Below are 25954 nucleotides of genomic sequence, written 5' to 3' on the forward strand. Positions count from 1 at the left end.
ATGGAGAACTGGTTTTAAATTCAGTTGCAAGATTTATCCCATACTAACTAACAAGCGAAGTGCTTGTAAAAATGATACGTATATCTTTTTTGCGACTAGGTTTCTTTATTATACCATTTTGGAATCTTGGATAGTTGCGTCAACTTTATAAAAAACTTGCCGCAGTAGTGTTCATACATTTTTTTTTTAAAACGATGAGTCAAAGTGGAGTGAAAGTAAAAATCGTTGAAAATTTTAAGGAAATAACATATTTTGATTAACTTTTGTGTAAAAACTGCAAGGATTCTGGGGGTTTTAAGAGTTTGGGTGAACAGCAGCACTACTTAAGTTGCCAATATAAACAGAAAAACAGGAATATTTGAAAAATTGTGGTCGTGGTAATGTAAAATATCATAAGGGGTGTCAATTTTCGTCGAATTTCATAATTTATTGTGTAAGTTAAAAATAATTGAGATAGATTTTTTTCCTTATTTTTCCTAAAGTAGTCATGACTATGTCCATCCTGTGGCGTCGGCTTATCCTTGAATTTTGGGACACGTTGTATATTGAAACAAAAGAAATATTATTTACAGAAGCAGCGATAATCGAAAAATCATTACTATGCTGCGGAATAGGAATTACAAATGGTATTGGGTGCCTTATAAGTAGGGCAACCCCACCATAGTTGTCAAAACGGTCTTCTCGAATACAAGAAAAACCGGAAATTTTAAAAACAGAGTCAGGCGAAGCCAAGTTTCTTGTAGAGCTATTATAAACGGATCTAAGGAATTTATTATATAATTTAGGTCGCTTTTCTTATTATTAATGCTCCTGCAATTCCACTGCACTATTAGGGACTTTTTCCCCATAAACAGTAGAAATATTATTTACTAGTACATCATTTTTCGGTATGGCAACGTTGGACGGTAATATGTTGTTATGTGTCAAAGATGTGATAAGCGCAATGATAAGGTCTCTAATAGGGAGGTTAGAAAGTGAACTGTTTGTATCATTATTTAGAATGCTTCTACTGGGGGAGATAGGAGTATTGTAGTCTTTAGTTAGTGCTTCGTGTTCATGACGATCATAACCTTTACCAGCGGGTCTAGTCAAAACGCACTTTAAAATCGCAAACCCATCGCAAACCAGTCGCAAACAAATAAACAAATCGCAAAAGAGGTCGATAACAAAAAAGGCTTAGTCAAACGGCAAAAAATCGAATCGCAAAGCCCTACCTATCGATAATCGAAAGACTGGATTGAAATTTCCCATACAAAGGCTTAGCCAACATGCATTTAAGACTCAATCAAAATCGAATCGAATCGCAACACCCGCCATTTTCATTGCGATTACTAAAACCCCGGTGATAAGCTTCGATTCGATCAAAAACCAATAGGGTGAGTTGCACCACCTAACTTTGACCGTAACTATGACGTTAACCGGTGTTTTTTGTATGGAGTTTGACAGATTTAAGACGTTTGTCAACGTTAAACTAAGATGGTGCAACCCACCCTAAGGCTGTTTTGACAAATCCGTATCGCGATGTCGTTTTGACAGTTAGTTTGACGGCGAAGCATAGACGTAAACAGAGAGCAGAAAGAAGGAAGAAACAAATTAAAAAAAAAAAAGCTAAAAAAAGTAAAAACAATCGCAAAGTCATAGACATTTTTTAACTTTTTTTCGATTTTGAATGAACTTTTATATCGCCGCGTCGTTGGTGGTTCAATGTGCATTTTGGCTGCCATTTTCCGATCGAATCGAATTACTGGTGACGCGGCGACTGACATTAGTGAAAACTTCATATCGGTTTGCGATGGCATTTTGACTAGACCCACAGGCCTATGCGGTGTTCTAGGTTTTATGAAAACTGTTTTCTTATATGACGAGTTTAAAATGTTCTGTTTATTATTATTATGTGGTTGCTGTGGGCTGAGAGGAATCAAAGGATTTTGTTGGCCAGAACGCCCCGATACCAAAACGTCAGCGTATGACTTTGATATCGGAGGATGTAATTTTAGTGCCTCTGAATAAGTTATGCAGCTTTTAGCCATGGATTCTTTGATGCTTCTTTGCCTATCATACTCAGGACATTTCCTACTTGTGGCCATATGAAGACCAGAACACAAGAAACAGGATATATTTTCCTCATCAACATCACAAGTGTCACCTGTGTGTCCCATTCCACATTTAAAACACCTTGCTAATGATCGGCATTGACTCTTTACATGTCCATATCTGCAGCACTGAAAACACTGTATTGTGGGGTAAATATACAGGTCCACAGGAAGCGAATTGTAGCATAGGAATACTCTTTTTGGTAAAATCTGTCCATCAAATGTCACTACGACAGTTTCAATTGGCACAAACTCAGTTTTGCCAATAGAAGTTGTCTTTTTCTTTAAGCGCCTTACCTTGATTATATTTCCACATCCTGTAGGAACACTAATATTATTTATTATATCCTCATCACTCCAGCCAACAGGTACACCTCTGATGACTCCCATCCGTGTCACATTAAATGTGGGTATGAATGCTTTGTAAGTATTTGATTTCAGCAAGTTACTGTTGAGGAAAGCGTTGGCATCCTCAAAGTTGGAGAATGCAATTGAAATTCTATTTCTACCTATCCTTTTAAGACTGCCATTGACAATGTTTTTAATATTGTTTCTTTTGAGAAAATGCCCAAATGATACGGGGTGTAAGGTGCAATTTTCGTTTGGAGAGGATTGTTCTTTTTGCACATGAACTGTGTAAGGGGCTAAGTCAGTAGCTACATAAAGGTCTCTTCCTACAGGAGTACGTGTTTCACTAGAACCTGGAATTTCACTAGTCTTTTGACCTGGGACAAGTGTATCACCTACTTGTGAAGAATCAGTAGGAGTTGAAGCAGTTTGCGTTAAAGTAGCAAGTTCATTGATACATTGGCATTCAAATTCACTAGCAGTGCCGCCTAAATTAGATTTTCGATTCCTTCTCCGTTTTTTGTTGCAGTGTTTACAAACTTTTTGCACAGAGGAACGTTTACGTTTATTCTTATTTCTTTCAAATAATGATCCATCAGTTTCCATATCGGTTAAATTATTAGAAATCGTAACAAAATTGGACGCCTGGGGGACTACGCCTCCCCCAGGGTCGTCAGGTTCACACATCACGAAAAAATCAAAATGCAATGACTTACCGAATAACTGATGAAACTACACAAGAACTACGTAAATACAGATAAAAAGTAACAAAATATATACAATACACCACTTATTTGATCCTTATTTCAAATTAAATTTACAAAAGCCAAAAAAAGACGCCTACTCAGTTCGCCGTTTCCCGCGCTTTTTCCCGTCGCACAGATTCGCTGATTTCATTGATTAATTGTAAGGGTCGGTGTACACTTACGCTGTGTAAAAAAATACCAAAATAATACATTTATAATCTACCTCTCAACATATTGAGCAATAAACTTATTGAGTATTAAGTTTTTTTTTCATAAATGTAGAAGTAAAAGTAAATCCTTTTGTTATAAATTCGAAGGAAAAAAGAAGTTTATCAAACAAATAATATTAAAACAAACAAGCAAAAATTTTACTATGAAGGCAAATTATTTTGGTCTGAATCTCTGAAAATGCATAATATGCAAAAAAAAAACACCATCTTCCTTAAAACATTTGTGCAAAAAAAAAAGATGAGTCGTGACTTCGTGACTCGTGACGTTCGTGTATTACTAGAACTAGCTTAATAATGAACGAATGAATGGTGATAAAATGCTAAAGCTGCGCGTTCGCTCCTTCATTCTTCATTCTTCCATTTGATCGCGCGCCTGACAGGCGATGCGCGTAGCTTGTGATGGCTCTATTTCACACTTTTGTAAATTCAACATTTTTATGATATTTATATCTTCTTAGTTTTCTTCGTAGTGTAATTTTAGTTTAAATTGTATTTATGCGTTTCTCCAAAATGGCGAATCAGTCCCAGAAAATGGTTTACAAGATTGTTCTCACAGGAGGTAAGTGTCATTTTGATATTTAGTAGAATATCCAAAGATTAACTGGAATTATTAATTGCTAGATTTACTAATCAAATGCCTAATAATTACAGTAAATATTTCAAGTGATTGTCGTGCCTTTTACGGTAGATTTTTGTGTTTTATTCAGTGCCACTCATTGATATTTTGACAAATCGTATTTAGTCCTAAAACTTACACGTGGGTTATTTTATGAGCGCATTTCAGCAAACAGAAGTCTGTATTTTTTTTCTGTACAGGACCTTGTGGTGGAAAAACTACGGGACAATCGCGTCTAAGCACATTCTTCGAGAATTTGGGATGGAAGGTGAGCATTCACTGTTTTAATTTTAGTGTAAGCCTTGTAAATACAGTCCAAATTATTAAAAAAAAAAAAATTACAACATTTACAACCCATTGTGCTCTTATTATTATGCTTTTATTGAATTTAATCAACTGTAAGCTGTGTATTGTCAATATTGGACTGAAATTCTTTATTTTCCAAAAATACTACTTCAGTACTTTTCCAAAATTTAAACAATTTTGTTTTATTTGATTGTGGCTTTTAGTCATCGCTTTGTTTTATGGTTGTAAAATGGTGTTCATGTTGAAATCTTTTGCTGGCATAACAGCCAAAATGTTCCCGAGGGTTTGGTATCTCCGATCGGAGACCCGATAAGACATGGTTCCACATTGTGTTTATTTCCAGGTGTTCCGGGTGCCGGAAACGGCTACCGTCCTGTTAAGGTACGAAGTGTAACCTACATAACTTGACCAAGTGCATGTAGATACACCTCAGACTATTATGCAGATATCTGATATACTTTGGAATACAATAGTGCTAGTAAATTATAAATACTTTGTTCTGTGTTAAAACACAATAAAACAATTTATTAAATAATTTGTTACAGTACTTACATTAAAATTTTTCATGTTCTATAATTTAAAATGTTATGGCTAGTGTTAATTATAATTTTTATTTTCCTGATGATGAAATTTGTAATGTTATTCATAAATTTTTGTTACCCCTTATATTTAACGGAAATGTAATTTTAATTTATAAATTAGATAAAATAAATTGGGCAGGCCTGTTTTAGATTACAGTTTATTGCAAAGTATTTTATTTTCTTTTGCAGTGGTGGTGTGAAGTTTGCAGATCTCAGCCCGGATGAAGGTAAGATGTTTATTTTGTTTTTCATTGTTTATTAAAATACCACTCATAAATACCACATGTCAGTTTGAGCAGTATTTTAATAACAATGTATCTTATTAGGAACTCACATAAAGCTTATTGACCCTAATAATTACTGTAATTTATAATGCCGAAAAAAATACTTAGTGGTTATTATTTTTTAACATAAGTCCTATCAGGCTTATAAGTTGAAATGAAACTGGTTAGTGTTGCAATTTGTTATGTTCGAAGATGCGAACATTAGGCGACATTTTTTGCAGTAATAAAACCACGGTAGCTTAGGTATTTTACCTATTATTATTTGTTTTTATTCACAGTATACATATAGACGACATGCTATGTAAGCGTTTTTTTCGTAAATAGCCAATTTTCAATTCTAGTTCAGTCAGGTACCTATGACCGGAAAAACGTCATCTATTGTTTACGCTCATTCATCATGCCAAAGTCGACGTATTTATTGTTAAAATTGTTATTTTCTTATCTAATTTCATTATCACGAGACGACCTTGTCTAAGTTAGTGGTCGTTTTACCAGTTTCTAACGCGCTGCGATGCCATTGACCTCTGCCGCCATGCACTAGGCCCATGCATGACCATGATCAAGTTTTAAAAGGCTCTACCCGGGAGCGATTCTCGTGAATAGAAGAGATCGACGACTAAATAGAAAAAAAATGTCGGACTCGTATAATGTATAGTTATTTCGGGTGAAAATTTTGAAACTTCACCAATACAATAAATCCAATCGAAATTGACGCAGTCGATGTCGCGGGCAGGAGCTAGTCAACATTAATTATGTTTAGTGCACCTCTAAAACACTGACGTAGGTTGAATGTGAGACAGGTCGACAATACTAAGTCTGCCAAATGGGCTGCAGTGTCTACGTATGTATTTTTGTTTGACCTCATTTCCCGCTCTTTTCCGGACACTGTCTATAAGACTTCAATTATTTATCACTTCATACTCTGTTACCTACCAGTGTTTGTATAAATTTAATGAAAACAAAGATAAACGCCCAGATTGTTATTAACCTTTAACTACTGACGTGGGGGCCTCTCAGGCCTTGCAAAAGTCAAATTGTTGAATTTCTCCTCCCCCACGTGCACGACACACCCGAAACTTTTAGTACCTTCGAGTTTCATTGCGCCGAGGCTGTCAACAACGGTGCACGTGATTGCACGCGCAATTTCAGTAGGTAAATTAATTTTAAAGTTTCTTGTGGGCCTCTCAGGCCCCCACCTCAGCATTGGCGTAACTTTTTTTGTCTACAGTTTTCATTTAGTTTTTGTCTTTTCTTGAAATAATTTGAAAAAATCTATAATATGGAGCCCACAGCACGTCGTTCGAGAGAAAGCGGTATCTCGGAAGTAAAAATAACCAGTATTTAACGAAAAATAGAAGAACAGTAGTTTTTGGCACGTATGCTAGGAAATGATAAGCCTGTACCTGTCTATCAAGATTTAAACGATGAAACCAAGTGTCATACATGTATTTTGAAGATTAAAATGAAATCTACATTTTAAAAACATGTATGGCTTCCTTCACTGAGCAAAGCAAGTTTATCCAGACTGTGTTTAATTCGCACTATTTGATGTGTGTAATTTTTTCCCCCTATTTCATATTAGGATTACTGATTTATCATTAGCTAAAAAGACTATTGAAAATTAAGATTCTAAGTTGATTTGTTGAATTTATGAATATTTTTCATGATAACATTGTGAATCATGATTTCATGAGATTTTTGCCAAAAATGCTACATGTTTTCTAAATATTGAAATAATACATACTTATTAACAAATAATTTACATAAAAATCGTTTTATTGTATTTAAATATAACCACTATTAATAATTATTAAACATAAAACCCTAAAAAGATTATATATTTTTAAATATAAGCACATATATGTACGGGCCTCTCAGGCCCCCACGTCAGTGTTTACGTGAAATTAAATCCACCTCAGTAGCTAAAGGTTAATAATAACATGTAAAATTTGTTTTATAAACTAAAATGAGAAGATGACCTGGTCCACGCGCTCAGCCTAAAGTTGACCAGGAACTAATGTTTGAAATTTAAATAAATAGATAACACGCTCATTATTATCATGTTAATTGTTCTTTCAAAACCCTTGGCAAAGATCAGGACAAATAGACGAAATTTCTACAAACTACTACACTTGTAATGATTTGTTCTGACACTTCAGCCAGAGTTATGATGTAGTTCATTGCCAAATCGTACTATAGGGGATTAAAGTCCGCTTTGAATGATCCACTTGGATTTACATTAAAACGAAATGATAGTTACTTATGTAGGTTTATTGTGTAACAAAGCTGTGTGAATTTGCGCTAGCTTTGTGCGATTTAATTCAGCAGCTCCACTAGTCACGTGTGAGGTTTATTTTCGCTTCAAAAGCTTTTTTGTAAACCCCGAAACTAAAGCTGAATATTTATTACTAGAATGGCTCGCGAATCCCCACGCGAATGACGCGAACGTAGATAATTGTAACAAAAAAACTAAATTATGCTCATCTACGCTCGCATTTATTAATTCATAATTCAACTGACTCTTAAAACCACGGACATTTTAGTCGAAATCATTAAGAATAATAGCAGTAGCCGACTATACATTACATTATCTTGGATATGCCCAATTACCCTAATTGGTCATTGCTCAATTTACTTATAACAATAATAGCTATTGTCATCCGATTTGGTTCCTATTGTATTAGGAAAATAAGTCGTTTAAATAAATCCGATAAAAACATCTACAAGGTCGCTGGGTAATTCCTTACCGACATGGGGTGTTTTCATCCGCATTTTTAATTGGTTTATATGAATAGAGTTATATGCAGGAGGTGTGTCACTTGCCGGGTTTCAGTCCAGAGCGGCGGGAGCACGTGACGTGATGACGTAAAATTTCACGGCCACGTTCACGGCATCACCGCGAACTAGAAATAAAACTGCGTACCACCACGCCTATAACCCATACAAAATAACGTGAGCGTAGCACGCCGGCATATTGGCGAAACACCAACATTATCATTGCTCATTAAAATAATTCATTCTGAAATCATAAATATTCTCCTGAGTTGTTTCACAATGATTCTATTCTATCGTATAAAATCGAAGTTTTATTAGCTATAACTCGGCTATTGTCAATTTAACTTTGTACTCGAAATCGAGGACAACATTATTAGGTCATAATATCTGCTGAGGGCTATAATTTAGTAAATACAAATTACTTTGTCCAATCCTTTGTATGGTAGGTATAATTTATGTTCCATACATACATCTGGCTTGTTTATTAGGACCATTTGTAGTCTTCAGTTACATTATCAAGATGTTCAAAGTCAAAGTCAAAGTCAAAATTTCTTTATTTGTTTAGACTAATAAATAGTTCTTACAAATCGTCATTTTGCTCTTAAGGAGCCTCTACATGTCTCATAATCTTTTTACCCTACCAGCGCTTCGAGACCAACATTTGGCAAGTGCTGAGAAGAAGCGCCGCAACAAACTCAGTCACCACTGTCTGCCGGTTAATATAAATAAATATAAATAGTAGTAGTAGGTACATTCGATTCAGGAGCAGTTCACTGAATTTACCATGCATTCTTGTATGGTGTTATCTTATAAGAATGGGTATACAAGATTGCGATAGATTGATACCAACAGCATCTTGATATTTCGAGTTATTTCTCATTATGTTCAGGCAGATTTCTCAAACGCAATAGCGCGTTTTAATGACTCTGATTGGTTGTTAGTGTTGTACAACCGATACTGGTTAGGTATGTTGTGTAAAATATTTGTAGAAATCATAGTTACAGGTTTTCCTTCTATTTTACTGTGAATCATTGGCATCGTTTCCCGTTGTAGGAAAGTTTCACTTCGAAATAGAGAGAAATGATTCCTATAACCATAGTTATCGTTAGAGCCAAGCGACTCTGGCTCTACTAACGACCTATGTACCATTTGATTATTACCATTTCATTGCTCTTTATCGAGCGTGATTGCAAATACAAACAAAACTAGGTTTTACGTACTGTTTTGGAGCTTCATCAATGATGACGGTATTCTTTTGCATCATCTCAAGTGACGCACAACTTGGAACTGCGGAATTGCTTACTTTTTGCATGTTTAATGAAGTGACTCACTCTACCACCTCCTGTGAATTTCACCGATTTATTTTTAAACATATTTGGTTAATGTTATCTGTGTATAGTTCGATATTTTTACGTTATCTCAATCAGCGTATCTTCTATCTACATCCTGCACCCACGCCCGTAGTTCAGTTTTAAATGTTACTTATTCTCACGTGATATCAGTTCCTGTGCCAAAATCATCAGTAGCTTGAAGATCTTAATCAGGCCAACGCTCTGTTCTTTCATCAATCCGTTTTGGCTAACCCATTAGATCTTTGAGAGGTCAATAGTCTCTGGACTCTGAACGCTGATAATTTGATACCAACTTCACAACAATGTTGAGTTGGTATCATTCAAATAAGTTAGTAGGTAAATGCTGTAGCAAATTTTCGAAACAGTGATTCTTATTCAACCGATGTATAATGCAGTCCAATAATCACGTCTTTGGTAATGTAATGTCCGTCGCATGACGTCAATCGCGGTTTTAAAACACTACGGATGATTGTGTAGGAGGCAGCATTGTTTGCATCTACTTTAAACATTTATCTTATCTTGCGACTAAAATCGCCAGGAGCACTGTTTTGATTCGAGCTAAACGCATTTACATAACAAAAGTTAGGTTTCTTTTTCTAGCAACATCGTTATCTTGTCAAATTGAGATGCGTGTCGAAATAAACAAACGCTCTGGCTTTTTCTAAAGTAGCGTAGTCGGTTGGTAACGTGTAATTATCAGTGTCAATGTTATTCAATATCAAAAGAAGTAGATATCTATAGGTAGAAAATAGTATTGGATCGTTACGAAACTCTATTCATGGGGTGACCTCGCACCCGTTTTATGTAACCTCTAGATGTTTTCATGTCTCAATTGTTTTCTTAGTCCAGTCGTATCCACGTTTTATTGGGTAACTTGATGCTGTAAGGTCGGCTCCTTTATTGTTATTGTTTTGTGGTGAACTGTATCAGAATCGCCGGTGAGTGTTTCAGGCAAGAAGTGCACTGCGGATTGCAAGCGGTGCACTGCCGCGGCCGTCGCTCAGGCGAGCGAGGGTAACAGTGGTGAGTGGTCTGAGTGATCATCATCATGCAGCCACTTTTCCATTTCCTTAGTAGGACTTGCGCTATTGTGATGCAACCTCACCACAAGCCATCATTGTAAGGGCGTTCATTCACTGGGGGCTATCGCGTAAATAAAATGCTAGATTCTATCGTGAGCGTTTTTTTTTACTACGAGCTCAAAATTGAATCTTACACTGATGCTTCACAGGTCTACATGAATTGAGCGCCTCTAGATCACACTTGTCGAATTCATAATACCGCACCGTTTCAATCTTCTCTTCCTCGCAATCTAATTGTTCATTACCATAAATAATTAGTCGTCTTGTATAGCTAAATAATTGATTTGGGGCCAGTAAAAATAAATCTTATCTCGCTCTAATGAAGTGACCGGTTTTGTACGACCGCATTAAATAATGACATAAATAATTCACTTTTAAAATGTTTTTAAGTGTTTTAGGTTTTTTTATGAATTCTAATTATAGCTACTAATTGCGGTTGCTGGTGATTAAAATATCTTTATTGGAACGTGCAGGCAATTTTAACGCGCAATTCGGTGGTTTGCATGATTCTTTACAAATATTTTCCCTATAAATGTTGACTAATAATATCAGAAACCAGCTATCAAAGTGTTGAAAGGTTTCGTAACCAAAGAGGACTTCCCAATATCACACGGTTTCTTGAATAATTGTCAAAAACAGATATTCCCCGCAATGTTGCTACGATAATTCCAAACCGTGCCAATTCCAGAAATTCTATGTAATCCTACATGCTGTAAGCTTTTCCAACCGTAAAGGAAACCACTTCTCAAAATCACGCGGTTTCCAAAGATGCCATTGACACCTCCATTGTTGACTACAATGATGACGATATTCCAAGGAATCTCGAGTACTTAGCCAGTAATATTGTTTAACGTCACCAGGGGCGTGTCCGTCACTTTGGCAAAGTCCACTTTTACTGTGCCAAAAATATGGAGACACTTGATTAGTTTTGGAGCAACTTGTAATTTAAAATCATTTTTCGAAGAATCGTCATAACCAGTTCTATTACGTAGTACCTATACCTACATGTGACTTGTAAAAAAAGTTGAAACTTAATAAATCTATTCTTCTTTTATTGCCAAAGAAAACGCAAACTTTAATGCGCAAATACGAAGTAATGGTACTTTAATAGCCCTAACGTAATTTGTATCTAACAAAGGATATCGTTTTGTTGTCAAAACACGAAAGAATAACTCGACATCAAAATTAAAACACGCGATATCCAAATAAACTTCCTCCGATGTCTTCGTTGTTTGCATGTTTATTAATATTCGGTTTCATTCCGTATTCTTAGTATCTGTATTTGCATTTCAAACTGTTTATGCAATAAACGGTAGTATATTTACTGAAAGATGATCAATATTTTAGTGAAGGGTTGGTATTTACTCTGATATGGGTATAAGGGGTTCTTCAGGGCATGTTAGTCGTGCACCCGCTATTAACTCTAGCTTGAACATGGTGTCTTTGTTCACAAATTGCCAGTCAGTGTGACAAAGCCCTACGTTGGTTGGAGGATCACGCAGAGTAATAAGAATATTAATCTTTAGTTACATAATGTCATCGACCATACAACTCAAATATCGTAAATATTTTGGTCTTGCAGATAATAACTGACCTCCCGTCTGCGTGATACCTACCTACTAAGCGTGTGGTCAACTAGTTTTAACTAGATGGCTCACAAAATTTACATAACAATTTGATTTCATAACATTTAGTGATATTTTCTGGATACATGGATTATACGTTATTGACAACACAAACCCATAGTCATGAAAGTTTGATGCCGTTCGATTCGTCCTCGGTACGAAAGAAATGCCCTCGACCTTTAGAATTCAATTAACTACAACAATTCCATTATTTGATTACAGAACAGTCCTTCTGATAAAAATTAATTGGTAGTCGCCGAAACGGAAAGACAGGGAAACATTTTAAGAAAAAATCTATTGCTTCCTTGTTTACGTTTATCCTTGTTTCTTTGCTTTGTCATTACCCCGTTTATTTCATTTTTTATTACGTTTTAATTAAATAAAATAAAACAAGAAATTTTTGTATCTAATGACAATTTCCTTGCCCTGTGAGTTGATGTCTCATTTCATCGATTGTTTTACTGATCTGCTTTAAAACTTATAATATCGATCAGTGATCAATAAATTAACGTTTGTTTAACTCTATACGGTTCTTAGCGCCTGTTCAAGATCACGATTCCGCGATCGAAATGACTCACATCGAGTGAGATTTTGCATGCTAAATATTTTTTTCTCGCTCTGTCGGCTGTCACCATCACATAAATCGGTCGACGCAGCTGTCCGTCGGCCAAGAGCCGCAGACAGTTTTTTCTTCCGCAATTCGAAATAGCCATTATTTCTTCAATTACATTTTTTATGTTTTCTATGAAACTGTTCTCATTGATAGTTAGATAACTCCTAAAAAGTATAGGATATCTTGTAGCACAGTACGCGGACGAGTTCATTGGCGTATAGTAGGTAGCTGAAAATAAAACGCAACTAGATCGTCACGACACTCACGGCCAGCTCGTCTCCCAGGCCAGAGTCAAAAATACTGTATTCTTTTTTTTTAACAAGACCGAGAATATTTTGTCACATGTCTTTTTTTTCTAAAGCTCTTACAGGATAGTCACATGTCTCAATGTCTGTTTACTTTCACAATTGTTTATGTTTGAAACCTCGAAGGAAAACAAGTGTCGTGCATCTGACCCTTCTCAAGTTCACAATTTTATTAACTCCTGTAAACCAAGGTTTTAAACTTGTGTGAATCGGTTTTTATTAAACCTTGTAATCGAAGCTTCTTCGGTGTAGAAACTAGATATCTCTTGTGTCAGCCAGATCGACTAAGTGAAGTGCCGATGTAAACTGATACTGGTCATAAACAGTCTGCTAATAAACAGTTGTTGCTAACTTCTTGTCGACTAGAGTCTAGACGATGCAGAATCAAGTAGTTCCAAATTCTCTACTTGCAACGCTTCAAACTATCTTATCAGTTAATTTGTAATTTAACTGGATATACATGTTATGTAATCCGAATTCCATCGTGACAATTGTCAGGTAGTTATTGTGTTTGGTCATTAACACAGCGATGTACGTTTACAATGATGATTGGTGTAGATAGCACGTTCGTACGTATACGTAACATGGGTAGATACTTAGGTTTGTACCATCACGCGCTTTTTGAATGACAATGGCAAAAGATGATTGTACGTTTTCAATCCTGAGAATATCCACATCACGGCGTTTACACAAAAAATGACGTTTGGTAAAAATCACAATGTGTTCTCAGTCGGAAAAACCAGCGAAACTATGTTCTAGCTGTTAGGTAATGAAATATATGTAGAGCTACCTATTTGACTAGGGATTAGATTCTGCTTGCGTACCCAATAAATTGTTCACGAATTGGCGTGCTTGGAAACATGTAAATACGAAGTCACCAAGCAAATATTTGCATTTTAGGGCCCAAAAATTAGATCAGTTTCCTAATATTCAATGCTTACGTTGAAATGTTACTCTTAATTAATTAATTCGAAAGGTTCGCGTTTCGAATAACATGAATGAATTCATTCTCATTTTGTATTTTATGAGGATGCATCTTAATTAGTTTGCATAAGGTGCATCGATGCGCTTGCAAATGACTGGCATTCGTTTCGTTCGTTTGCTGCGCTATATTAGTCACTTATAAAACTGAATTGTATGTGAACAGATATTTTCCTATAGCCAACTGAATAACAAAGCGCTTGCACACATTTATTATAGGTACTTGCATTATGATTATGCAAAGAGATATGAAACATACGTCCAACAATATGTGGGTTATGAGTTTTTTATGAAGCTGACATGGTTTTAATACCGCGTTATTCTACGATTATATAATATTGGCAAAGATAGTGGTGTATTTTGGTCTTGAATTGTCGATTAAACGTTGAAGTCCGAAGTTCAGATTTTACAAATTCTTTTAACAGTTATACAACATTATCGTCGAACTGAAGTCTAATTCGAGAGGAAGCCATTTATCTCGTCTAGTGACGTCTGTCGTAAAAACAGTACCTATAAAATGCTCGCTGGCGCAAACTCTACATACCCTAATTTTGCTTGAGCAAAGCAGTATTATTTTGCTGTGAACAGTCATTTCAAAGTCTAATATTGCCGACGCCTGAATTATCCAGGAAAAGATTTTTTGAGGTAACATTGAATTTCAAAGAAGACTTTTACGTCTTTTAATCTAAGTTTCCTTTGCGAAGTGTAAATAATGTATGAAGTCGTCTTTTCATTGACCTGAAATAACACAAAGTTCTAAAGACAATTTTAAGAAACCCCTAGTATTGGCAGCGGTCGCTCTAACAACGTATGTTTTGGCTACAATTCAACTGAGCAAATTGTAGGTTTATTGTTTTAGAAAGTCTGCTTTTATCATATGACCATACGACCCAAACGACCTCATAAATAGGAGCCGCTAAATTTAGGCTATACGTATCTTGCTTACTTTACCCATTATCCATATTTCACTCTGAATCTGCACTTAAACACGGTATTTGTAAACTTGTCTGTCTAGCTCCTCTACTTATACAAACATACTTCATAAATATTGACAATAATAAACAAAGCCCCGCTATCGTAGACGTCAAAAAGTCGTATCTTATCAATTTACTATAAAATAGGTACGTTTTATTATTAAGAAGATTACAAATACGAATGATAAAATAAAAATATCTTGTTCCTTAGACTTAACCTTCATAAATCATGTATGTCGACGAGGTTTTATTTTGGATTAAACGAATATAAGTTCGATGAGTACTAAAGCTTGTTGCAGACCAAGAGCTAAGCTAAGTTACTTCAGCTTAGCTCTCATAGCTAACGCAGCGTAGTTTTCAGTTTTTATTGTATAGTTTGCAGCTTGTACACAATTCTGGGAAACTGCTTCAGTTGAATTTAGCTCTTGGTCTGCAACCCACATAATGCATTTTAGAAAGTAGACATAAAACAAAACAAAGAAGATAATATTTTCACTTGCAGTTCCTTCAAGCGAAGCAATTAGTTTGTTAGCCTTATTAATGACTGAAATGTTTGTTGCAGCCACGAAGTTCCAGGAGAACCTTCTGAAGACGATGATACAGATTGAGAACACGTTCTTCGAGTTGGGCCGGACCTGCCAGAGGAACTGTTTGATCATCTGCGACCGTGGCGCCATGGACGCTAGTGCATGTAAGTTTTTAATAAGATACGTTAATGGGCCTCAAAAGAGAAAAGGCCATCCAAACGAAAGGACGATAGAGCGAGTATCTCTACTTGATCCAATCAGAAATAATATGACTATTATGAGTACTAAAGTAAGGCTGGGGGTAAGCCGCATAACTGGGGGAAGAAACGTGTGACGACCACGCATCGTATGACCTTGTAGGCAGGCTTCATGGTAGACCAACGACCTGCTGAAGGTTGTGGGAAGCGTCTAGATTGGGTAAGTCTTTGTGTGGCTGTGGACGGTTCAAAACACCTACAGATTTTTTTAGTAGATACAAATTATATTCATATTATTTTCTCACTTATCTTTTTACATTGGAGCTAAAGTTGGAAAAGTACCTATAGATTACACATAGACGCTTTTTATTAATTACCTACCGATTAATGATAAGAAAGTTAATGGATTATGGATCTAAATGGTTTATTTTTATTTGTCTATCTTGCAGTTGCGAACTTTATGCGATATGGTTTAAATGACGTTTGGCCATTTAAATAATATTCATTTTAGCAAATCTGGGATAAATATTATTATATATTATTATATGCATTATGATGTATGAAAGATGATCAATATACTTACGTAGGTATCTAAATGTCACTACATACTTACACAGTGATAAGTATCTGCATTCTCACGTGAATGTGACGTTTTTGATTTGTGTTTATTATCATCATACTCTTTATTATTGCTTACATTGTTGAGCACTCCCAGGGAAAACCTGAAGTGGTAGGTTAACATTGAAAATACGGCTTTAGTGACATACTAGCACAGACTAAGACAGGGGACTATTGTGGTAGAGTCTAACCAAGTCCTATCCCTCAACCACTAACTTGCCATGGCATAAATAACATACATTAGTTTCAGTCATGGTCTAAATAAAGAGGACCCTTTTTGAGCAACCGCGAATTTAGTTTGCGAGCATTCGATGTGTAATCCAAACATTACACAGCCTATGGCGATTCATGAAGTCTGACACCATTGGCGTTAGAAACATAGAATCAGGACTCATGTGCTCTCTGAAACTGTTAGCCTCCTGCGAAAGATTATGTTTTCATAACATTGCTCGCGCAAGGTAATGCTCGCAAGCTGAATTCGCAAAGCGAACGCTTCTAGTGAATGCTAACGAACATTCAGTGAACAAGTATCTTAATTGTATCTAACCAAGTACCATCTTTACAGTTATATCGAAGGAGAAGTGGGAGGCCATGTTGACTGCCAATAACTGGAACAGTGTAGAGCTGCGGGACAACCGGTATAACCACATCGTGCACATGGTGTCGGCTGCCAATGGAGCCGAAGACTTCTACTCGACTGAGGTAACGTTTTTTATCGAGATTTTGTCGTCGATATCGAGGTTTCTGTAACGGCCACGGTGAATACAATAGCTGACAGCAACTAAGAGATAATGGAACATATCGTCAGTCAGTAAGGTCTTGTTTTAGGAATTTCCTAAACAAAATAGACATTTGAAATGATAATACCGATTTTGAGACGAATATTATTGAAGCTGTTCTATCATTATCATGACAAAGTAAAATAAGACAAATGAAATGTATTATCTTTCGTTTCGCATGTTGCAGATAATGTTAATATCCAAATATAAACTAAATACTACCAACAATATTGCGGAGCTATATTTTGATGCTGCCAACATGACGTTGAAAAAGATCTTAGATGTGGATAGTGATATAGAAGCAGCTTTATACATATTTTTCAGTTATCATTATCATTGTGATACTATATCACTTTTCTTGAAAAGTGTTTATACCTACTTTCAGGGCTATCCAAGATGCAATCTTGTACACTCTGTAGCAATATTGTAGCGGTTGCGGTGTCGTTATCACGCTTAAAAATACATCCATTACGCTAATGCATGCTGTCCAAATAGGTACCTATTAACGGCAAAAATCCCTGTCCCTAGCCAATCTTGGCAAAGTGGCTCGTGACGTCACGTTTCACACTCGCTCTCGACTAAGTTGGCAGGCCAATGATTCATCACGTTAATTATCACACTGCACAATTATGAACTGAAATTGAAAACAATTTTGCGTTATATGGTGATGATGACACAAAACATCATAAATCGTCTTCCATTATAGGATTAGTTTTGTCTTCATGTAGGATTATTTTAATCGCATCACAAATCTTAAAGAAAGATACAGTACTGAGCTATAATAATATTTACCTTGCTAGCTCATAAATCCAGTAAAATCCAATAGGTAATTCACATAAAAGTTATCTCAAATTAATTTGAACCTTATCTGAAAGACTTAAGTTCCTAATTTATTGGGGAAGTACGTCACTTTGAGGTATGTTGACTTGCTGCGGAATGAACGTGCGCAAGTTAGTAATTAGCTAGATGAACTGTGATAGAATGTGCTACGCTATAGGCAATATTTTGTTTTAATCAATACCTCACCTCTCTTATCGTTTGCACAGGCAGAATGTAGTATACCGGTTTATACTGAACATAATATATTCCTAATTCAATGTAGATAAGGAGCATTTTAACATTGTATAATTATTACGCCTACAAATGCATATTTCGGACCTAGAGATGTCACGTTACAATATATCTAGTTATCATCTATTACATTAAAACACGTGCGCGAACGTCAACGTTGTAAAAAACGTGACACAATATAAGTACATACATACAAATCAAGTGGTATAACGAGAGAAATAACTGTTATTACGTTTTACGTTCCTAATGCGGTATTAGAGCTCGCTTGTTCGGTCGTCATTATTCATGACATATATTTTTGCAAATTACCATCACGCTATGACGGCAATTTGCATGATATTCGATTTAGCATAGTACTTGGAACAACGACGTATAATAAAATGATGAAAAAGTGTGTTTTAACACAACTAAGTTATGGTTTGTGACTGTAAACCCCAGTCCTCACTAGTTATTATAACAGTCCCGCATAATATTTCTACAATACATACAACGTGTCCCAAAATTCAAGGATAAGCTGGCGCCGCAGGGTGGACATAGTCATGACTACTTTAGGAAAAATAAGAAAAATATCTATCTCAATTATTTTTTAAGTTACACAATAAATTATGAAATTCGTCGAAAATTGACACCCCTTATGATATTTTACATTACCACGACCACAATTTTTCAAATACTTCTGTTTTTTTGTTTGTATCGGCAACTTAAGTAGTGCTGCTGTCCACCCCAATTCTTAAAACCCTCAGAATCCTTGCAGTTTTTATACAAAAGTTAATCAAAATATGATATTTCCTTAAAATTTTGAACGATTTTTACTTTTACTCCACTTTGACTCGTCGTTTTGTAAAAAAACAGTATGAACACTACTGCGGCAAGTTTTTTATAAAGTTGACGCAACTATCCAAGATTCCAAAATGATATAATACTCTAAGAAAACTAGTCGCAAAAAAGTTAAGCGTACCATTTTTACAAGCACTTGGCTTGTTAGTTAGTATGGGATAAATCTTGAAATTAAATTTAAAACCAGTTCTCCTCAACCAATTGAGCTGAAATTTGGTATACTTATGTAAGTACTATGACATTGCAATATTATAGTATCATTGAGCTGGATGGAGTCTGGAGGTGGCCATAGGAACTTCTAAACGAAACGGCGGAATCGCATCTAGTTTGGGTTCGTTGGATATCTTTTCGAGCACTTTAGTGCTAGATGATGTCCAGGGTCCTGATGATGAAGTCAAGAGGTGGCCAGGAGCTGGCCAAAGGAACTCCTAATCGAAATGGTGGAAGATTATCGAGTTTGGGTTCGTTGGATTTGACTTCCCGAGCACTTGGACCATGAGATTGAGAAACAACTAAAAAGTGTAGGTAAAATAAAGTTATAATAAAAAAAACTTTTTTTAAAAACAAGCGATTTAAAAATTAATGCGAAATTTTACGAAAGAATTTAACGATAAAAATAATTGTATGCAAGGTTCAAATAGTCAAGGGTCAAACAAATTCGAAAGTTTGTAGCGCAAACAGAAAAAAAGAGGAATAAATTCCATGCGCGATTTTAACTTTATTTTAAACTTTTTAGTTGTTTCTCAATCTCATGACCCAAGTGCCCGAGAAGACAAATCTAACGAACCCAAACTCGATAAGCTTCCACTATTTCGTTTAGGAGTTCCTATTGCCAGCTCCTGGCCACATCTTGACTTTATCATCAGGATCCTGGACATCATCTAGCACCAAAGTGCTTGAAAAGACAAATCTAACGAACCTAAACTAGACGCAATTCCGCCGTTTCATTTAGAAGTTCCTATGGCCACCTCCAGACTCCATCCAGCTCAATGATACCATAATATTGCATTGTCATCGTACTTACATAAGTATACCAAATTTCAGCTCAATTGGTTGAGGAGAACTGGTTTTAAATTTAGTTGCAAGATTTATCCCATACTACTAACAAGCGAAGTGCTTGTAAAAATGGTACGCATATCTTTTTTGCGACTAGTTTTCTTAGAGTATTATACCATTTTAGAATCTTGGATAGTTGCGTCAACTTTATAATAAACTTGCCGCAGTAGTGTTCATACTGTTTTTTTACAAAACGACGAGTCAAAGTGGAGTGAAAGTAAAAATCGTTCAAAATTTTAAAGAAATATCATATTTTGATTAACTTTTGTGTAAAAACTGCAAGGATTCTGGGGGTTTTAAGAATTGGGGTGGACAGCAGCACTACTTAAGTTGCCAATACAAACAAAAAAACAGAAGTATTTGAAAAATTGTAGTCGTGGTAATGTAAAATATCATAAGGGGTGTCAATTTTCGACGAATTTCATAATTTATTGTGTAACTTAAAAAATAATTGAGATAGATTTTTTTTCTTATTTTTCCTAAAGTAGTCATGACTATGTCCATCCTGCGGCGCCGGCTTATCCTTGAATTTTGGGACACGTTGTATAGTTACTCGTCTAGATTACATTCCGAGACGAAAAAGTGTGTTTTAACACAGCTAAGTTATGGTTTGTGATTGTAAACCCCAGTCCTCACTAGTTATTATAACAGTCCCACATAATATTTCTACGATACATGTAGTTACTCGTCTAGATTACATTCCGAGACAGAATAATAGCATAATAATTTTAATCAAGTGTATGACAGGTGGTTCTTTATGAATGTGTCAAGATACATAATAAAATTGAACAAACAGTTTGTTCCTTTTACACGCTATTTAACTATTTACATACACAAGCATCATGATTTAGTTAGTTAGATAAATTAAAATTTTTGATTCTTATGACTGTTCAAATTAATATTATTGTTTGTGTATTTTGTGATGTGAATTATTTTTCTTTTTATTCACTACACGTCTTGTCTTATCTGTGTTAATGCAGCTTATCTGTAGGGTATTTTTAATCTCGTTCATCGTTTAGATAACCATTGTTTTGGTTTCGTGACATAATACCGTCAAGGTCAATACTACTACTCACTATTAAAGTTTACAAACAATTAAGTTTATTCACTTAGTAGTATTCTTATTCAACTACTCTCAAAACTCTTAGAACTCGGTTCATTATGTTGAATTGTAATAATTTAGACCTTCAATTCTTACGTGGGTCTATAATTATGTTTGTATTTGTTACAGGACCACGCCTGCCGGTCGGAGGGCGTCGAATTGGCTCGGGAGCTGGACTACAACGCGGCCGCCGCGTGGATCGGGCACCCTTACTTCGACGTGATCGACAACTCCACCGACTTCGACAAGAAGATGAACCGGCTCATCGCGTGCGTGTGCCAGAAGATCGGCATCGACACCGGCGACCGGCTCAACGTCAACTCGAAGAAGCGCAAGTTCCTCGTCAAGTCGCCGCTCGTCGCCGACACGGAGTTCCCACCTTTCCAGGACTTCGATGTCGTTCATAATTACTTGCAGAGCGACGTACGCAAGGCTCAAGTTCGCTTGCGCAAGCGCGGCCAAAAGGGCCACTGGTCGTATATTCACACCATTCGCAAGTTCCATCCTACAAATGGTCAATCCGTAGAGGTGCGCACGCAACTCACGCACCGCGACTATCTCAACATGCTCCCGCAGAGAGACGACGCCCACTTCACGATATTCAAAAAACGCCGCTGCTTCATCTACAACAATCAGTACTACCAGTTGGACATTTATAGACAGCCCACGCATCCCAGGTGATTGTTACTCTCAATTTGATTCTCTTCACTATCTACCTATCTACTCTGCAGCTTTAAGTATTTTATACTTATTTATGTATTATATTTATTAATAAAAGTGTTGCTATGTGCTTATCTTATTTATTTGAGTACCTCAAAACGGTATAGCGGCTCGTCTCTTTCAGGTAAATTATTGAGGCTTCAGTAGTGTTTAGTCGTGCAGTTTTTTCAATTAGTTCGTCAGTTATTTTCATTGTAGTCTAAAATGTAGTTGTTGATATTCCAGGTGCCGCGGCTTGGTGTTGCTCGAGACATACAGTGCCGCGTACGACCAAGATTCGCTACTGGCTTCGCTTCCTAAATTTCTAGCCATAGAGAAGGAGGTGACTGGTGACCCAGCCTACTCAATGTATAACTTGTCTCTGAAAGAAGACTGGAAGACATCCAAAAGGTATTACAGAGGCAATGACTGCAATGGTGAGTTTACCACCGAACACTTCCGCTTGTTTTACCAACTATTAAGTACAGTACTAACTAGAGATGAAACGGATATCCGGTAACTATCCGGTAGGCCGGATATCCGGCCTATTTTTACTATCCGGCCGGATACCGGATAGTAACTCACTATCCGGCCGGATACCGGATATTAAAAAACTACGACAATTTCCTATAATAAAATGAAATACATTAATCTTTGAGGTAAATATCAATAAAATGGCTTATAATAATGACGGCTTTTATTTAAAGTCCAAAAAGTTACAAAAAAAACATATTAAGGCCTTTCAAAAAACTAATTTCGTTTTCTAGGCTATTCACTATAACGACGAATACATAAATAGTAAATATCTGTTAACGTCGAAATATTGCCAAATAAAACAAGCGATCTTTTTCACTGGATGATCTGATGACATGACATGATGCAGTTCAGTCATATTATGCAGCGAGTAAACTAATTTCATTTTAGCTATTCAATCAAACACTCACGATGGCAACCGAAATCACCCGAATTGATCTGCCCCCTACACAAGTGGGAAAGTCTGACATTCTATTCGGTTCGGACGGATCCGATTTTCGAAAAGTGTGACTTGTCCAGTCTACTAGACCCACTGATCGCGTTCGAAGCACCTGTGCGGCGCTAAACTTGTCACGACATGCAACAAGACAATGGGCCAACTATCCGGCCGCCGGATATCCGGCTATCCGGCCTTGCAGCTCGCCGGATATCCGGTATCCGGTATCCGGCCAAACAACTATCCGTTTCATCTCTAGTACTAACTGCTTAATGATATTTTGGACGTCATTATGCTACAAGTGATAAGCAAAATATTACAACTCTATTTTTCTGTTTGGATACATTTGTTTTCTTAGCAGCCATGAACTGTACTTTGGTTGATCCAACAAACGGAAGAGACAGTTGACCAACCTGTCGCGATATGTGTTGTTTACATTTCCTCAAATCTCAAATCATTTCTTATGCATGTGACAACTTTCCATGTGGACACTGGCGTAATTGTGTTTAGTATTTAGTTCTTAGTCACCTTATTAGTCGTGTTAGATTTTATTATTCTTAGTCTGTTCCTAGTTTTTCCTTTAAATGTTTATAGTTGTTGGTGTTTTTAGTTTCACATTCAAGCGTCCCGCACCGTAGTGTGACCGCTAGTGTGGAAGTTTATAGCTGTTCAGTATATCATCCAAGTATTTGTTTAAAGCCAAAAAATGATTTTGCAGATTCGAAAGCAGTTATTCTGGGACATAAATGCTCTGATAGTATGTCAACCGATGACTCATCTAACACGGACTAATATTACGGTTCAAGATTTACATTTATCATTGTTATGGACATTAACACTTAGTTTTCGCGACTAACACAATAGCGCCAGTGTTTCATTGGGAGTGTGTAGATGCGAGGGGTTATAAGGTGTTTTTTTGTGGTTTATCAGGAGTTGCTAAATGGTCGATGAATGGCAGTGATGAGAAACTGAATGGCCATGGCGATAAGATTAACGGCCACGGGGACAAAATTAACGGCCACGTGCACGAGAAGATCAACGGATGCGGCGTCAAAGAGAATGGGGTCAAAATGAACGGGCACCACGACTCCGGGCCGAAAGCCAAAACCAATGGGGTCGTCCCGAACGGCAACGCTCGCGACATTGAGGTGGAAAACTTAAAGAATTCCCACAGAATCGATCTCGGATCACCAAAGATACCCAAGGTTGCGCTTAAGATATAAACAAGATATTCAACTATACCTACCTACCTATAGATGTAATTTTTTTAATTCCACTTTGTAATGTTTCAATATACACCAAATTGTTTGTAAATTACTATTAAGAATGATTTAGGGATTACTACTATACTATAAAATCATACTTAAACTTTTATATCTACCGCCAATAAACCTGAAAAGTACGCATATGGCTATATCATATATTGTATTTATTCATATTAATGTACAAATGCCAAATGAAATCTATTTTTGTAGTATTCCTTGAGCGTAACATATATGAAATATCGATGCACTCTATGAAATAAAATATTGTAAAAACGAAATGTATTGAAAATAATACTTTATATGGTTTGTGCCTTTACATAAATATTATATATTTGAATACTTGAACATATTTATTACATGTATTACATCTATTTTGTCGCAAGTACTTAATGCGTCGCAATAAAGTAAATTTAAGTATTGTTGCAGTATGATTAGATTATCTTAGTAAGTACTATCTACTTTTACCTAATGAATAGCATTTCATTTTATGTTTGTATTTGTAATGGTGCGTCCACACTGGGCGAACGGGCTCGCGCGGCAAACTCGACATCCTGCTCACTCAAGAGCAAGGTGAGCAGGATGACAAGCTTGCCGCGCGAGCCTGTTCGCCTAGTGTGGACGCACCATAAATCGAATTCTTTGGTTATTGCCTACTTTTAATCTGCCAACGTTTACTGTAACTGCAAGAATTTTAAAATGTAATAATACAATTTATTTAATTTTGTAGTTTTAAGATCAATTTTAAAAATCTTGATGTCGTGGCGTTATAGTAGATTTAATTTAGGGGTCCAAATGTTAGATTCCCTTCGATTAATGAAATTAGTGGTCCCCTCTAAAGTATTGTGCTGGCCTGCTACGGTCGAATATGCTGAAATATATTTTTGTGGTAGATTGAAGCAACGTCAGTTTTGCCCTAATATTTACTTTATTGCAAAATGATAAAATGTTGATTACAGAAGTGTAAATGTAAGCGTCTTCAGTGTATGTATGTCTACACTTGAGAGTATGTTAGTGATGAGGCTATTCATGCGTTTGGCGAATAGCCATCATAGCATCGTTAATGGCTGTGCTATTATAATTGAGAAATGCAGAGCTCAATCTTAGCTAACAAGTGTCGGCAATAAACATGTGACAACTATTATGTATAGGCTCATTTCAGATGGATTTTTAATACGACCAGCTACCGACAGTATCAGAAATAAACTTGTTATGAAAATTTGACACGGTACGTGTGGTACTTAATTAGTACAAATATGGCTTTGTGATACTATTTCTATTGTTTACTGTGTAGCAAATTTTTCCGTGTATGCTGTCGCTGATATAGCTATTGGATGTAAAAATCTAAAATTTGCATGTCTATACATTCTGCATCATTTCTGAATAAAGAAGAAATGCAAATTTCGTTTTTGTTTTATTTTTTGATGTTGAGTACTCCTCTGCTGCCCCATTTTCGATACACATATACACACGATACATCTTTAGCTTTCTCTTTCAAGCTCACATCTGCTGTACCGGTTGCGTGCGTCACGTATACAGGGTGGAATTTTGTAATGTCACCTGGAGGGAAATGCTTATTTAGAAAATTTTACTCAAAGAAAACATTCCTTTATTTTTGAAAAGAAAGCATTCAAAGATTTTCAAAACATTTTCGAGAAAATTTACCACCATACCAACCAATTTTCTTGATGGCTTTCCTTTAATTTGATTTATCAAGTTTGTTAGAGATTTTAACCTTAAACCGATCGATGCAATAAAAATATACAGGGTGTAATTTTTAACAGATTTTAGTTGGTTCCTGGGGTGTGGCAAAGCAAATTTTTGGAAATCTTTGAATGCAGTTCTTTCTTTTTTAAAATAATGTTTTCTTTGAATAACATTTTCTAACTACAGTACCTATAAACAGTACTTCCCTCTAGGTGGCA

The 25954-nt window shown here is 36.1% G+C and overlaps 1 protein-coding gene across 4 annotated transcripts; it reads left to right on the forward strand.

Moving 5' to 3' along the window:
* Positions 1–3770: 3770 nt before the first annotated feature.
* LOC135071695 (TRPL translocation defect protein 14) lies at positions 3771–25433 on the forward strand. Of its 4 annotated transcripts, none has more exons than XM_063965470.1 (9): positions 3771–3976; positions 4234–4301; positions 4683–4720; positions 5110–5147; positions 15474–15602; positions 16819–16955; positions 21228–21775; positions 22044–22234; positions 23698–25433. In XM_063965470.1, exons 1-9 carry the CDS (start codon positions 3913–3915, stop codon positions 23988–23990), a joined length of 1506 nt encoding a protein of 501 aa, XP_063821540.1. In that variant the 5' UTR covers positions 3771–3912; the 3' UTR covers positions 23991–25433. The 4 variants fall into 4 exon arrangements, with proteins under 4 accessions (XP_063821540.1, XP_063821543.1, XP_063821541.1 ...); XM_063965473.1 differs by having other exon boundaries at positions 22044–22208; positions 23698–23790; XM_063965471.1 differs by lacking the exon at positions 23698–25433 and adding an exon at positions 23486–23681.
* Positions 25434–25954: the final 521 nt, after the last annotated feature.

The sequence above is a fragment of the Ostrinia nubilalis genome, chromosome 5 (genome assembly GCF_963855985.1).
Source record: "Ostrinia nubilalis chromosome 5, ilOstNubi1.1, whole genome shotgun sequence".
In the NCBI taxonomy this organism is placed as follows: Eukaryota; Metazoa; Arthropoda; class Insecta; order Lepidoptera; family Crambidae; genus Ostrinia; species Ostrinia nubilalis.